The 15,556-nt window shown below is 36.5% G+C and overlaps 1 protein-coding gene and 1 pseudogene across 2 annotated transcripts in view; both read right to left on the reverse strand.

The window, feature by feature from the left end:
* Positions 1–5,848: 5,848 nt before the first annotated feature.
* LOC121474554 lies at positions 5,849–14,261 on the reverse strand (annotated as a pseudogene).
* The window catches only part of HEPACAM2 (HEPACAM family member 2), a 38,878-nt gene continuing 34,423 nt past the window's right edge, over positions 11,102–15,556 (reverse strand). The window contains exons 8-9 of one of the 2 annotated variants that reach the window (XM_041727500.1): positions 14,152–14,261; positions 11,102–11,531 (exon numbers count right to left, since the gene is read on the reverse strand). In XM_041727500.1, the coding sequence (XP_041583434.1) occupies positions 11,522–11,531; positions 14,152–14,261 (120 nt within the window). In that variant the 3' untranslated portion in view covers positions 11,102–11,521. Of the gene's footprint in view, positions 11,532–14,147; positions 14,262–15,556 lie in introns of those variants that run through there. The other variant, XM_041727499.1, reaches the window with a different exon arrangement.

Here is a 15,556-nt window from a genome sequence, read left to right on the forward strand (position 1 = left end):
TTATAAATAATGCTGCAAAATATAGGGATACATATATCTTGTAGTGTTTTCATTTTCTTTGGGTAAATTACCTACTGATTTCCACAGTGGCTGCACCAATTTACATTCTTACCAACAGGAAATAAACATAGGGATACATATATTTTATAGTGTTTTCATTTTCTTTCGGTAAATCACTACTGATTTCCACAGTGGGCTGCACCAATTTACATTCTTACCAATAGGGCATGAGGGTTCCTTTTGCTCCACATCATCTCCAACACTTGTTATTTCTTATCTCTCTGATACTAGCCATTCTGACAGGTATGAGGTGATATCTCACTGTGATTTTGATTTGAATTGGGGTGTGTGTGAATATATTGTAAGTACCTAGTAGAGGTTGGCATCTATTGTACCAATAAATTAAATGGATCTATGAAAGGTTTCTTCCTCAGATTGTCTTGTGGGTTCCAATTCAATGTGTTTCAGTTCAATTCCAATTCAATTCAGTTCAATTCATTTCAATAACATAAACTTTTTTCCATAAGAAGCAAGACCACAGTGTTTTTTTTATCTTTCACTAACCCTCTGACTAACCTTGCCGTTGCCATGGTAGCCAACAGCCCATACTCTCTTGTTGACAGAGGCTTCTTTACTATACAAATATCTATACACTCTGATGAAGAAAGAAAATTCTGGGTTTCATCAATAAAATTTTGTTTTAAATGGCTTATTGCTGTGCTCTGAATCTTGATGCCCTTCTCTGTCTTGGGCACAGCTCCTATCAGGTGGAGAACCACATAGTTCAGAATCCATTTGCGGATCTCTCCATGCCCAGAGCCACCAGCTGACACAAGTGTCCCTTATTCACACTCTCTGGTTTCTACCTTTCTGGGATCCAGTTTAGGGTCAGGGAGAAAGGAATTAAAGGCAGGAATTAAAACAAGGAGAAACAAAATCAGAAAACAAACAAACCAAGAAACAACAACAACAACAAGCCAGAAAACCAGAAAGAAAATGACAAGGAAGATGGAGAAAAAGAAAAGAAGTTAAAAGAAAGGACATAACAATGTTGAACAAATGAAATTTTAGTCAGATATATAATTTGGAGTGTTATGTTATCCCTATATAAATGTATTTGTCTTTAATGTTATTATCGTAAACATATATATCAAGTAGTACAAATTTATGTAAAGTAAAAAACAAATGTAAGCCTTTCCACCCACTACTTCTTCCTTCTTTCCAGTGGTTGCTAACCATTCATAGTTTAGTATGTTTCCTACTGAATATTCTTTTTGCATAAAGAAAAAATTTTCTTTTTTTAATAATAAATTTATTTTTTTGGTGTTCAATTTGCCAACATACAGAATAACACCCAGTGCTCATCCTGTCAAGTGCCCCCCTCAGTGCCCATCACCCATTCACCCTCACCCCCTGCCCTCCTCCCCTACCACCACCCCTAGTTCGTTTCCCAGAGTTAGGAGTCTTCATGTTCTGTCTCCCTTTCTGATATTTCCTACCCATTTCTTCTCCCGTCCCTTCTATTCCCTTTCACTATTATTTATATTCCCCAAATGAATGAGACCATATAATGTTTGTCCTTCTCCGATTGATTTAATTCACTCAGCATAATACTATCCAGTTCCATCCACGTTGAAGCAAATGGTGGGCATTTGTCACTTCTAATGGCTGAGTAATAGTCCATTGTATACATAAACCACATCTTCTTTATCCATTCATCTTTCAATGGACACCAAGGCTCCTTCCACAGTTTGGCTATTGTGGACATTGCTGCTAGAAACATCGGGGTGCAGGTGTCCCGGTGTTTCATTGCATCTGTATCTTTGAGGTAAATCCCCAGCAGTGCAATTGCTGGGTCATAGGGCAGGTCTATTTTTAACTCTTTGAGGAACCTCCACACAGTTTTCCAGAGCGGCTGCACCAGTTCACATTCCCACCAACAGTGTAAGAGGGTTCCCTTTTCTCCGCATCCTCTCCAACATTTGTGGTTTCCTGCCTTGTTCATTTTCCCCATTCTCACTGGTGTGAGGTGGTATCTCATTGTGGTTTTGATTTGTATTTCCCTGATGGCAAGTGATGCAGAGCATTTTCTCATGTGCGTGTTGGCCATGTCTATGTCTTCTTCTATGAGATTTCTGTTCATGTCTTTTGCCCATTTCATGATTGGATTGTTTGTTTCTTTGGTGTTGAGTTTAATAAGTTCTTTATAGATCTTGGAAACTAGCCCTTTATCTGATACGTCATTTGCAAATCTCTTCTCCCATTCTGTAGGTTGTCTTTTAGTTTTGTTGACTGTATCCTTTGCTGTACAAAAGCTTCTTATCTTGATGAAGTCCCAATAGTTCATTTTTGCTTTTGTTTCTTTTGCCTTTGTGGAAGTATCTTGCAAGAAGTTACTGTGGCCGAGTTCAAAAAGGGTGTTTCCTGTGTTCTCCTCTAGGATTTTGATGGATTCCTGTCTCACGCTTAGGCCTTTCATCCATTTTGAGTTGATCTTTGTGTATGGTGTAAGAGAGGGTCCAGTTTCATTCTTCTGCATGTGGATGTCCAATTTTCCCAGCACCATTTATTGAAGAGCTGTCTTTCTTCCAGTGGATAGTCTTTCCTCCTTTATCGAATATTAGTTGACCGTAAGTTGAGGGTCCACTTCTGGATTCTCTATTCTGTTCCATTGATCTATGTGTCTGTTTTTGTTCCAGTACCACACTGTTTTGATGACCACAGCTTTGTAGTACAACCTGAAATCTCTCACCACTGCTATTCAACATAGTACTAGAAGTCCTAGCCTCAGCAATCAGACAACAAAAAGACATTAAAGGCATTCAAATTGGCAAAGAAGAAGTCAAACTCTCCCTCTTCGCCGATGACATGATACTCTACATAGAAAACCCAAAAGACTCCACCCCAAGATTGCTAGAACTCATACAGCAATCTGGCAGTGTGGCAGGATACAAAATTAATGCCCAGAAGTCAGTGGCATTTCTATACACTAACAACGAGACTGAAGAAAGAGAAATTAAGGAGTCAATCCCATTTTAATTGCACCCAAAAGCATAAGATACCTAGGAATAAACCTAACCACAGAGGTAAAGGATTTTTACCCTAAAAACTATGGAACACTTCTGAAAGAAATTGAGGAAGACACAAAGAGATGGAAAAATATTCCATGCTCATGGATTGGCAGAATTAATATTGTGAAAATATCAATGTTACCCAGGGCAATTTACACGTTTAATGCAATCCCTATCAAAATACCATGGACTTTCTTCAGAGAGTTAGAACAAATTATTTTAAGATTTGTGTGGAATCAGAAAAGACCCCGAATAGCCAGGGGAATTAAAAAAAACCCCAAAGCTGGGGGCATCACAATGCAAGAAAAAATTTTCATTCATATAAAGAACCATAGCATAAAACTGACCTGTGACATGTTGTTTTTCAGCTAATAATAAGTACAGGACTTTCTCCCATGGATTACATACAGATTTATCTCTTGCCTTTTAATAGTCACAGAGTGCCCTAACTCTCTTTGACCAGTATTTACCTGGTCACCCGTTGATAAGTATCTAGGCTGGTTTTTTGTTCTCTTCCTTTAAATAAATAATTTAAAAAAGAGAAAAAAATCCAGAAATGTTCTAGAAACTGTGTGAATATTTTATTGACATAGTAAGTTTTTGGTAACACTATAGTGTGTACAATAACTTATCAGTGCTTCCACTAAGTTAGTGCTGCATAAAAATGATAAGGGTATAAGTGAGGTGACATGCTGAGTTCTCAAATAAGAAAGCAAACCTTTTATCTAGTTCCTGGTTCAGTTATTTAAGCAAAGGTAGAGCTTGGTTAAGATTTGGATCTGACAATATGTGTCTGCTAAGAAGATATAGATATTTTTAGTAAGTTAATAAAAACCTAGGCTATGGAATTTAAAGAAATTAAAGAGCTTGTTTGGTCCTACCCTCTTACATTACAGATTAGACAACTGTGGCTGGGCACAAGAAAATGGTGTTTAGTTTTGCGTGGATATATACACTAGTATTTTGATAATATCATGCCTAGGTTTGTAACCTAGTAACTAAATGTTATTTCATTTATTTAATTATTTCATCCATTGTCTTGTAGGGGTAAATAGACATGACAGGGCTCCAACAGAGTTTTGTGGGTAGCACTATGGGCTTACATAAGAGTCTTGGATGTTATTGGGGTGGCTGCATAGCAGAGGTAATATTGGCACTGATAATTTTGAAAAGTAAACAAGAATTTCCAGAAGGACAAGGAGACAGATCATGGAGGTTTTCTATATACAGTCATGATGTATTTTATTGTTCCAACTGGGACATTTTTGAGAGTAGATGGCTTAAAACAATGTAGTTTTAAGTGTGTACGTTGGAACAGTGGGGTGTTGATGAATAATCTCCTTCATGATATGGAAAAATAAATCAAGGTTAGAAATTAATTGATGGATATGGAATCAAGCGAGTGTCTTTGTCTATCAATACCCAATTATGACTACTTGGCAGGTTAGTGTCTTCTACTGAGGGCTTGAAACTAGGAATCAGAACTCCCAGTTAGTAAATTTCTTAATATGAAAAATCATAAAGTAAAAAAATTTAAAAACATATTAAGTTATATGTTAATTAGACTAGTAATATTTCACTAAAATAGAACTGTCTGAGAAAATGTGGTTTTAGGTGGTCATCATTGTAAACCCAGGAACCGTCTTCACTAGGGACAAAAATATATAGGACCACCCTCTTTCTTAGATATTTATGGATACACAATGATAACATTTGTGTTCAATTTCTCTCTCTTGCTGCCTTTTTAAAATGTGCCCAGATTATCCTTAAAGTTTCTTTCCAAGTTCTCTTGCTTCTTAACCTTCCTTGGCTTCTCTCTAATTTCCTAAAGTTGATGTTTCAAAATGTTTCCCTCTTTGTTTGCTCTCTATCTCACTCTCTTGCATCCATTTCCACTTGTTTCTCATTTCTATTTAAAAACTTCAATTTTATTCAGATGTCCACTCTTCTTCCACACAACCATGTGCTTCTGGGAGTGTTGACTTCATCTCCATCTCCAGGGGAGTGAATTCTGAGTATTGTATCAATCTAATCTCATATCTCTTGTTAGTAATTCCTTTAGGAGAGGACATGTGGTATAGCCAAGGAAACGCTACTGGAATTCTGGTGGAGGCTGCTAGGAAAGGTTTCCTTACACATAAGAAAACAATCTAGGAAAAAGGTGGTTTTTCCATGTTCTTGATTTTGTGGTGTCTAGATGTAATTTCCGTAATTGATGCAGCCATCTATAACCATGAAGGCAGAGTGGAGAAATGGAAGAGAACTTGGGTTTTTGATGATATTGTTGAGTCGTTAAATTAACCAATCCTGGAGTCTACCTTGCATTTGAACTTTCAATCACTTGGGATATAATAAATTATTCTAAGTCAGTTTTATTCAGAGTTTTCTGTTATTTGCTACAAAAGACATTATAAGTATATAAAAATGATTCAAATTTATTTCTTTTTTTTTTTTTTCAAATTTATTTCTTAAACCCAGGCCTCTCCTTAAAGTTCTCATGTTGGATATACAGCTGTTTATCAGGCATTTCTATTTGGAATCTTAAACTAGTCCTGACAAGTGATCTGTGGGTCACAAACTAGTTATTTTATGAGTGATTATGATAAAATTTTGTAGATACAGTCAGACCCTGATAATTCTCCTTTCTGAAGAACAGTTTGATAAGGTTTTAGTGAACTGCAGGAAAAATAGCTCCCAAAGTTATCAATACCCATGAGAATCAGTCTTAGAGGAACTTGGTTATTGGAAACACAGTAATTTATTTGCCTCTAATAAATGTAGTCTTCATTAAATATACAATGGGCAGTTAATCTAATTGAGTACAGTTCAAAAAACATTTATTGTTGGTGTTCCAAAGTATATACACTGGGATGGATGCCTTAGGGCATACTCAGAAGAGCATGCTATCATGGGTGTCTCTGAAATCCTCACCTCCTGGGATAACTGCTTTATGTAGAATTTAAAGAACTGACTGCTCTGAAGCTTCAGAAACCTTTTGTCATTAAACTAAGGGGGAATTCTGCTGCAGGGAAGAAGCAATCTGTGAGTTTATGCCCTATTGTATAGCAAGCAATTGAACTGTCATCTTTCTTAGGAGCATATTCAAGTGAGAAAGTTCTCAGACATAAAAAACAAATAACCTGTTTGCTGGAGGCCCAATGGTATTTGAAACTAATGAAGTTCTTATAGGAGGGCTAACAAGAAAATTGGTGTGTACTCCACTCTAGGATGCTGCCCTGTTCAGAGAAATCATGTGATACCTTGGAATAGACCCTGGACTTGGAGCCAGAAGTGCAGTTGGGGATCTGCTCTGCCACTCATTGGTTTGGTGATTTTCAGTCTTTTCACTTCTGAGTCTGTTTCTTCATCTATAAAATGGGCATGCTTGTTTTAGTCACAAGGTTCTCGCGAAAGTCAGCAATGGATAAGAAAGTGTAAACCTCAAGGTTAACATGATAATGCTAATAAACACTATCTTGGACATGAGGAGGAAGGAGAGTAACAGTATAAAATCCAAGTGCTATGTTTGATTTCCATGTCTGCTCATGAGAAGAAACCTTTGTTTTCTTACTGCCTTATGAAACTAAAATGTACACATTCACATATTTTTGAACATGAACTTTAGAGGAATATATAAGAATTACATAAGAATTCACAGGGATATACAGCAATACAGAAATAGAAAATAAAAACTTTCTAAAAATAAATTAAATCTTTAATAATATAAACTATTACCCATATGTCATGTGCTGTGTTCCCACTCAATTTTATTATCATTATTATTATTATTAATTATTATTATTATTATTAAAGGTTTAAAGCTTTATTTCTACAAATCACTGGTAAACACTAAAGCCTTTACATATAGAGACCATGCTCCAACTCAGGCCAGGAGCACTGCTCTGCAGGAAGAGCTGCTCCTAGGAAAGAGGGTGGCACCATGGTCAGAAACCCAAGAAGTCCAAAGTTCAGGGTGAAGAGGGGTCAGGGCCTGAGGACCTCAGCCAGAGCAGCCCTGGCAGCTGCAGTGTGTGCACTTGATGATCCAGCCCACTTCCAGCTTGCTTTTGGGGACCCAGTAAATGCAGTTCATCCCAAAATTGGTGTCCCATGTCTGAATGCAGTGCAGACAGCATAAATTCTCATACCCCTGCTTTTTTTTCTTTTTTTTTTTGCAATCAGGTTTTTATCAGCATAGCCTTCTTTAATACAATATTCATACAGTTCTCTGCTTAAGGCTTTCCGCTTATAAAAGAAGTCAAAAATATAGCGGGTTTTCTGGTGGTAGATCCTGAAGATAGGCTGAGATTCCACTTTCCTCTTTCCCTCATGAGGTTCTGTTTCAGCTTCTCTCATCTTTTCATCTAATTCATCCAGTGTTGGCTCCATCAACTCCCAACCATCTGGGGGAGCTTTCCGGCTTCTTTTGACTTTAGGCATTTTTCTCACGAGATAATTTGCAAAGATCGTCTGCTTCCCAAGAATGTAACATAAAGACCTCTGGTCTCTTCAGTTACAGGCTTAGGTTCTTGTCCAGCTCTACGAATTACTATGTGACTTTGGGGGTGTCACATTCCCTTTCTGGTCCTCAGTCTTGTCTGAACCACCATCACCGTCAGGCACCACTTCTCTCAGATTTTATTATTTTAACAAAACTTTATAAGGTGCTATGATCTTGTAAAACTGAGTGATCACATGGACTATCTTTGAATGTATGTATGCAGTTTGTTTTAACTGAAATTGTCTTATTAACACGAGAGCACAAATGTTAGAAAAAGAAGGGAAACTCTTTTATTCACAAGTATTTTATTTTTGTTTAAAAGTCTTATCAGTAGGATATATTCTTTAATCAACGCTAGGAATACAATTCTATTCCAAATTAGAAGCAGCAATAGAAAGTTAAAAATTTTAACAAGAGCTCAGCTAAGATTATGTTTAGTTAATAAGGAAAAAATTTTAGGGTGGTTTTTAAAGATTAATTTGTTTATTAGATAAGCATCTGGGTTTGGTTCATCGTTCATTCCCTTGGCAACCTTGATTAATTTATGAGATTTTCATCCCCGTATACTAAAAAAGCAGTGAGTTATCCGGTGTTACACACCATTGACAGCAAGTTAATGGGATTCTAGATCCTTTCACATTTCTCCCTTTAGCAATTCCTTGTTGCTTTGAGAGGAACCATGCTCCAAGAGTGTATCTATGTGTGAGAGAGCAATACAGAAATGAGAAGAATTACAAGTGATTGGAAAGTGATTCTGAAAAAATGAAAATATGTGTTTGTATTTCCTTTGGTTTGTGATAAGATACTCTGGAGGGATACACACAATTAGCCAAACCAAAAACGCAAACCAAAAACTAATATGACGTTTGTCCTGATATATACTCTTTACAGGATTTAAATTTGTGAACCATGTGAATGCATTATTACCTGTTCATGAAAAGGCTGTATAATATTGTCTGTGATTTAAAGTGTTCCAGGGTTGGGTCTTGTAAGGGGGGTGGGGACACAGAGATACAGCTAAAGCTTATTGTGGTTAATCTGCTCTCAAGTAAGAAATGCAAGGGCATTAGGGAGGGAATTTGGATTGAAGGGGAGGAGAGGCAGATGGAACTTGGGCAAGTGGTGCCTGGGAAAGCTGACCGGTTCTCTTCCAGCCCTGTGATGGGACTGCAACCTTTCTTTGGCTCTGACAGTTACAAATTGCATTCAGTTTAGAAGTTCCTCCTTAGACATCCACCTGTATATGCCGTGTGATCTCGGTGTTATAAAACAATACTGAGAGGTGAAGGGGAATTCATCATACTGGTTATTAACCTCATTTCTGCTTTCAACTTGTCTTCGTAAACTCATTGTTCCTTCATCTTGTTTTATCAACTTTATTTTTTGGGCGTATTTTATCTTGTTATATTATGCATTTATGTGAGCTACCATAAATTCTTTCTGGAACTAGAAGGTGTATGAAGATTACATGCATAACTAACCTAGGGAAACGTTAACATATTATTTCTGTGGAGGTTAGAATACAAGTGATTTTGTATTATTTTTCTAGCCTTATGAGATATAATTGACATATAACATTGTGTAAGTTTAAGGTGTGATGATTTGGTACATGTACATACTGTAAAATAATTTACCACAATAAGGTTAGCACAACCATCACCTCACATGATTGCAATTTTCTGTTTTGCTGTTGTAAGAATCCTTAAGATCTACTCTCTACAGGTGATTTTAACTATCTTATGGTTAGCCTTATGCATTTCCGAGTATGTAGGTACGCATATCATATATTTATTTACAGAGGGTATTAATTCCTTTTCAAATTAGACTATGTACATATATTTTACCAAATGCAAAAGAAAATGTTTGTGAAAAAAAAAGAAGAAAATGTTTGTGGTAGGACTGGTGGACTTTTCTAGCAGAAAAATACATAAGGTGGTAGAGAAAGAAACCAGAAAGGGGCTGTGGGACTTAATTTTCCTTTCACCATGTGCTTCTGTGAAAAGATGGGAAGAAACAATGTAAATACAGTGGTTCATTTGAAACACTGAAAAAGAAATGCTATTCTTTCAATTTCTTCCTTGTGTATAAAATAACAAGTCATGAGACATAGTTTAAAGTCAGTAAATACAGGTGTGTATCTTTTTTTTTTTAATAGTTGCAGTGCAACCACTGTATGGATCTAATGTCATTTAAAATTCCCCTACTGTTGAATATTTGGGTTGTTTCTACTTTTATTTGGCCAAAATGAAATCTTACAGTATAGCACTGTCAGGTCAGAGTGTTTGTAGCCAATGTAATTATACATATTCATCTTTCATTTTGAAGATCTACAACACTCAGATGATCATTCTGTCCCCACTCCCTGGGCCTCTTGTGTCCTACACAATTGCCTTGTGCTACTTTGTATACCTGCTTCTTTCTAGGTCTCTGACCACCTTCCTTTCACAGACTTTCTGCAACTTGATCCTTGGTCATCTTGTTTTATCTGGTACCATTTATTTAGAAGTCTTGGCTAATGATGATTGTTATCTGAATCAGTTATTTCACTTAGAGGTTATAAAATGGAATTTTCTAATTCTACCACTTGGTCTCTAACTGATTTTTTAAAAATACAGCAATATACAAGGAGGGAGACCATTTCCAGAATCAGCAATTCAGTCAAGTAAAAATTTTAAGCCTGAAAAAAAATAGCCATGAAAGAGCAAGATTCTTATTTTTAGTAGTTCTCTGTAATCTACACTTAATTGCACACTGGGAAATAAGGATAAAAAATCTAATTGTACAATTTGACTTTTCTGTAAAATTTTTGACAAAGAGTCAAGGCCATATGAAAATCAAAACCAGAATAATTTATTTGAATCTATCTTTCCATGAACAAAAATAAAAATAAGACTTTAGTATATCATTTCCTTCAGTGTTTTACATCTTTCAAAAAAAGTTATTAGTAATTGACAACCTAGGAGAAGGGAAGTCTTGCTGTTGTGACAGCCATCCTTATTGTGTGGTACAAATAGCAGGAAGGAAGTCTGGGAATAAAATTATAAAAATTAATATAGTAATTTAACAGTAATGAGAATTAATAAAACAAAGCCTGTTGGAAATTTTACAAATATAAAGTTTCCACATTTGGAAATTAGATAGAAGTGTCAGTGTTGATGAAAGTGAAAGTATAGATTAGAAGTAATTGAGCTTTTTAGAGAAACTTGATATGAAAAGAGTAAGTGGAAAGTCCCATCCTTTTTCTTCTCTCAGTCACTATGATAAACTGTCCACTGAGGACTATTTCCCCACCATGTTTCTCCGTAGCACAATGCATTGTGTATATGCTGGAAAACGTTCAGTACAATTTTTATAAATGACTATTCTGCATTTAAAAGGAATAATGAGTAAGAGGTATTAGGCTTGGTTTCTTCACTGATTCCAGATGAATATACATTTCCACTGTTTTTCCTCAAAATGTTCCTTCATTATTTCACTCCAATGCACTGCTTTACCCATGAATGCTCACCTGGCAAAGAGATGTTACAAGATATATAAAATATTCTACAGATTTCCAGTTCCACAGGTAGAAGAACCTTAAAATCTTTTATTCTTTTCAATAGCTGCAATAAGAATGTTTTGAACTAGTCAAGAAAATTACATTTACAAACAAATAAGTATAAGGAGTAAGCAATCAGTAAATTTTGTAGAAATTTTCCTTTTGAAAGGAGAGGTTTACTTACTCAAATGTCCGGATTTTAAAATACTAACAGCCAGCCAAGGGTTTAAAACAAACAGTGCCAGGAGCATTTAATAAGGTCAACAGATGGCATTTAAATGAATGTAGCCATAAGTTCAATAAGCAAATAACTGGGTAGAGTACTAAAATATGAAAACAGGTTGACTTACCTATTTATTAAACACCAGTCCAATTAGGTAACAGACACATGCAGCAGTGAAAACAACACTGCTAGAATAGTCTAAGAGCCAAAGAAAAGAATTTTTTGGCTGTCTTTCCTATCTCAGAAGCAACAGTCAAACAGGATTACAAGAAGGCAGAAAGTTATTATTCTTTACCCAGAGCTCCCACATTCACTTTGGGAAGGAGGGAGGAAAGAGATTCACCAGCCACCTGTAATACTGCATTATTCATAAAATTGATCTTTGAGTTTAATTGGACTTAAAGAATAAAGCCATGGGCAATCAGGAGGGTAATATGGCCTTTGCATGTTTAGGGAATATTTATTTTATTGAGGAATATTTATTCTATTAAGGACTGCTGCTAGTCTTTGTTACAATAGCAAACAAGAACACACCAAACTATGGGGTCCTTAAAAGACTCAGGCTTTCTTAACCTCTATCCCTAGCAGATAATGTTCTGGAAATGTTTGTAGACTGACTGTAAATAAAATAAGTGTAAAACACTTTCTGAAGAAAATAAAATACTCTACTTGTTCATTTTTAGTATATGTGCTGCCAAAGCGAGCACTCTACTTGTTCATTTTTTAAATTTAGGTAAAATAAATCTGTATTCAAGGAAAATTCCACTTTAAAAAATGTTGGCTCTCCTTTAGGATGAGTTGGGGGGAGAGAGAGAGAGAGAGAGAGAGAGAGAGAGAAGGAAAATTTTAAGAGAGAGAAGAAAGAAGGGAAGATTCAGAGAGGTCAGATATCAAAGGATGGAGGTAAAAGAAGAGAGAATCCTTGGAAGATAAAGATACACAAAGAGAAGCAAAGAAAGACTAGAAAGACAGGAAAGGAGGTGAGCCCAGTCCATGGAGACAGAGGACTGGGAGTGTGAACTGGGGTTGTTACCCCTAGAGGGAGCATGTCCTGAATAGCAGTTTTGAATAGTCCTTTATGGACTTGAAAAAGAACATTTCTGCTTTACTTTCAACCTTCCAAGTTTACTTCTAAAATAGAGTTTTGTATTCCCAAGAAACTCTAAAGATATTGCTTATGTCTGAGAGCACTCTAGTTTCAGAGAGTGATTTTCTTTTTTAGCTTAGAGAATCATGGTTTTCTTTTTTAACAAGTGAAACCAACCTGATCACTCTGTGTTCTGAAATTGTAGCTGCTATATTCTACAACTTTATAAACAAATCAACACATTTTATTATTGGGAGCTTTAAAACATAAACCTAAAGTTTTCATCTGGTTTGTTTGCATTCTAAATAAAAAATAGATAATGCAGAACAAAGGACATATAGAAAACCACGTGAATTTAAGTAGGATAAAAATCTTAATTGGATACAATCTTAAAATTGGGAAGCAGACACACTCTCAAAATTCTTTCTGTTCTTTACATTTAACAACAAAAACAAATCCCTTAATTTTCTATTCCAGAAGTAAAGAGAGTCAGGTGTCATTTGAGAAGAGGTTTATTCATTTGTGAGAGAAAGAGAGACAGAGAGGCACAAAGGGGAGAAGGACAAAGAAGGGGAGGGAGAGAGACAAGCAGACTCAGAGACACGATGAGCAGGGAGCCCTACCTGGGGCTCCTTCCTAAGACCCTGAAATCGTGACCTGAGCCAAAATCAACAGTAGGACACTAAACTGATTTAGGCGCCCAGGTGCCCAGTAATATAAACATTTTCTTTTCTTTTCAAGCCAGAAGTTCCTAGCTCTGTCAAGGTCTGCTCCTTTTCTCACAGTTCCCTGGGTCAAGAAGCAATGCAGTGATGGGGTCCTCTAAGGTATCCTGCCACTTAGCCCTTAAATGACTGCATAGTCTACTGTCCCCACCCCCCAGGACTGGGTCTCATTCCCCTACAATAATTTCCCATGCACTCATCCACTGCTGGCTGTTATTTTTGGTATTTATCCAGAGGTGTGCATGAATTACTTCGCTAGAACTGTTTCTTTTGCCAGAGGGGAAGTTCCTGTGTGTGGTTATTGATGTTCTTTTCAAAGTCAATAAATGACAAATAAAGAAATGATGGAAGATGATTTGTGGCAGTTATGCCTGCAGGAACAGCATGAAAAGGGGAAGTTCATTTCATTATTTCAAAAGGCTGTAGGCTTAATTTCTCCATGGCCAAGAAGGGAGGGCAAATCCTTAGTGTCAGCCCTGGGGTTAACTGGTAAGTAGTTTCCTGGCTTTGGCCTCAGCTCAGATTTTATCCTCTCTGGGTGTGAGGCCAGTGATTTTGTTCATTTGAGAGTAGAGTAGACTGCTTTGAATCTGTAATAGGCTGGGCATTTGATGATAACAGTGCTCTGCATATTTTGTCGTTTTTTTTTTTTCCTGGTCCCAATTGTAATGACAGATCATGGGCTCTAAAACCACCACAGTCATTGGAAAATCATCAAGATGACCAAGATGGCTTGAGAACTGGCCTGAAAATCTCTTTCATACCCAGACTCATTGGGGGAAATGCTGGATTCCAAAGCTCTGCATTCTAGACCAGTGGCCCAAGTATGTAACTCTAGAAAATACTTTTGTGTTTGTCTATTTTTTCTCTAAAATTATTTTCTAGTGGGGAAGTGTGTTCAAATGTATAGGAGCTATAATTTCCTGTTTTAATATTTTTCTTCTGAGCCTTCCAATACATTTTGGGGAAAGCAAAGTAGCATCACCAAGTGCAGGTTCATACTTACTCTGGATGGTCGTGCTGTTGGGCAGGGATGTGCTGAATAACTTCATATATTGTACTGTGAAAATCTTGTCCTGATACACCATCAGAGGCTGGAACAGACCTACTTGGCATCTAGAAAATGTGGCACACACAAAAAATTAGCAGACTAATAAATAGTATGACTACTCTGCTGCATAGCTGAAAACAACTGGAAGTAGCGATGATTAGAGAAGTAGATCTGTTTATCTTCCCTATGATATCCATTTTCTCCTTGCTATGGTTTCCTGCACTTACCCTATGGTAGTTTGTGCAGCAGCATAGCTATGAAGTCAGAAGAGGACTTGCTTGACAATACTATCACTTTTTTTTTCTTCATTTAAGAAAAAAGCTGGCAGTACTGTAAAGGAACTATAATAGAAAGAAAAATAGCAAAAGAGTAGATATCAGGACAGTTTAGAATCAGAGCATATACTATTATCTTTTATATTACTTCTCAATTAGCTTTTTGACATTATTTGCCAATTATATGTGCAAAGATGGTTGAGAAGAAAGAATAACGTATAGATAAAAGCCCTCATCACACTGCAAGTTGATACAGAGTGTACCCAAAAATACAGAACACATGAAGAGATATGTTTTGGATTGAATGCAGTCACGGGCTCTAACAGAAGGCTTGGAAGAGTGTGGAAGTACTGCAGTATATTTCTGCCTGGTAAAAACCAACATGTGTTTTACTGAAACTGGCACTCATGTTTTATTAACTCCCATTCCTTATATCTGATCATTTTCTTCTTCCAGAAACACTGCTTTCCAATTAGTTAACTGAAGTCTGGTTCCCCTTCTCATCCCAAGCTCTTCCAATTTTCATCACACTTCCAATGGATCACTTTCAGTCCTTTATATTTATAGAGCATCACCTAGAGAACTCTTTGTCCTTAATAAATCATCTGAAGAGTTTGTTATCTCATTCCAATTTAATATGCTATGTTGTATTGGAATATCTTAGCTTTGTGTTTTCTTTGAAAACTATTTCCATTCCATTTGCAAAAGTTCTCACGTGCAGCCTTAGAATATGTAATTCATCCTTGCATTTTTGTGCGATGGAGATTTTTTTTAATTTAAAAAAATTTTAAATTTATTATAATTATTATTATTTTTTGGAGTTCAATTTACCAACATATAGCATAACACCCAGTGCACATCCCATCAAGTCCCCCCTTAGTGCCCATCACCCAGTCACCCCCTACCCCCCGCCCAACTCCCTTTACACTACCCCGTTGTTCGTTTCCCAGAGTTAGGAGTCTCTCATGTTCTGTCTCCTTCTCTGATATTTCTCACTCTTTTTTTCTCCTTTCCCATTTATTCCCTTTCACTAGTTTTTATATTCCCCAAATGAATGAGACCATATAATGATTGTCCTTCTCCGA

The sequence above is a fragment of the Vulpes lagopus genome, chromosome 13 (genome assembly GCF_018345385.1).
Source record: "Vulpes lagopus strain Blue_001 chromosome 13, ASM1834538v1, whole genome shotgun sequence".
Taxonomy (NCBI): Eukaryota; Metazoa; Chordata; class Mammalia; order Carnivora; family Canidae; genus Vulpes; species Vulpes lagopus.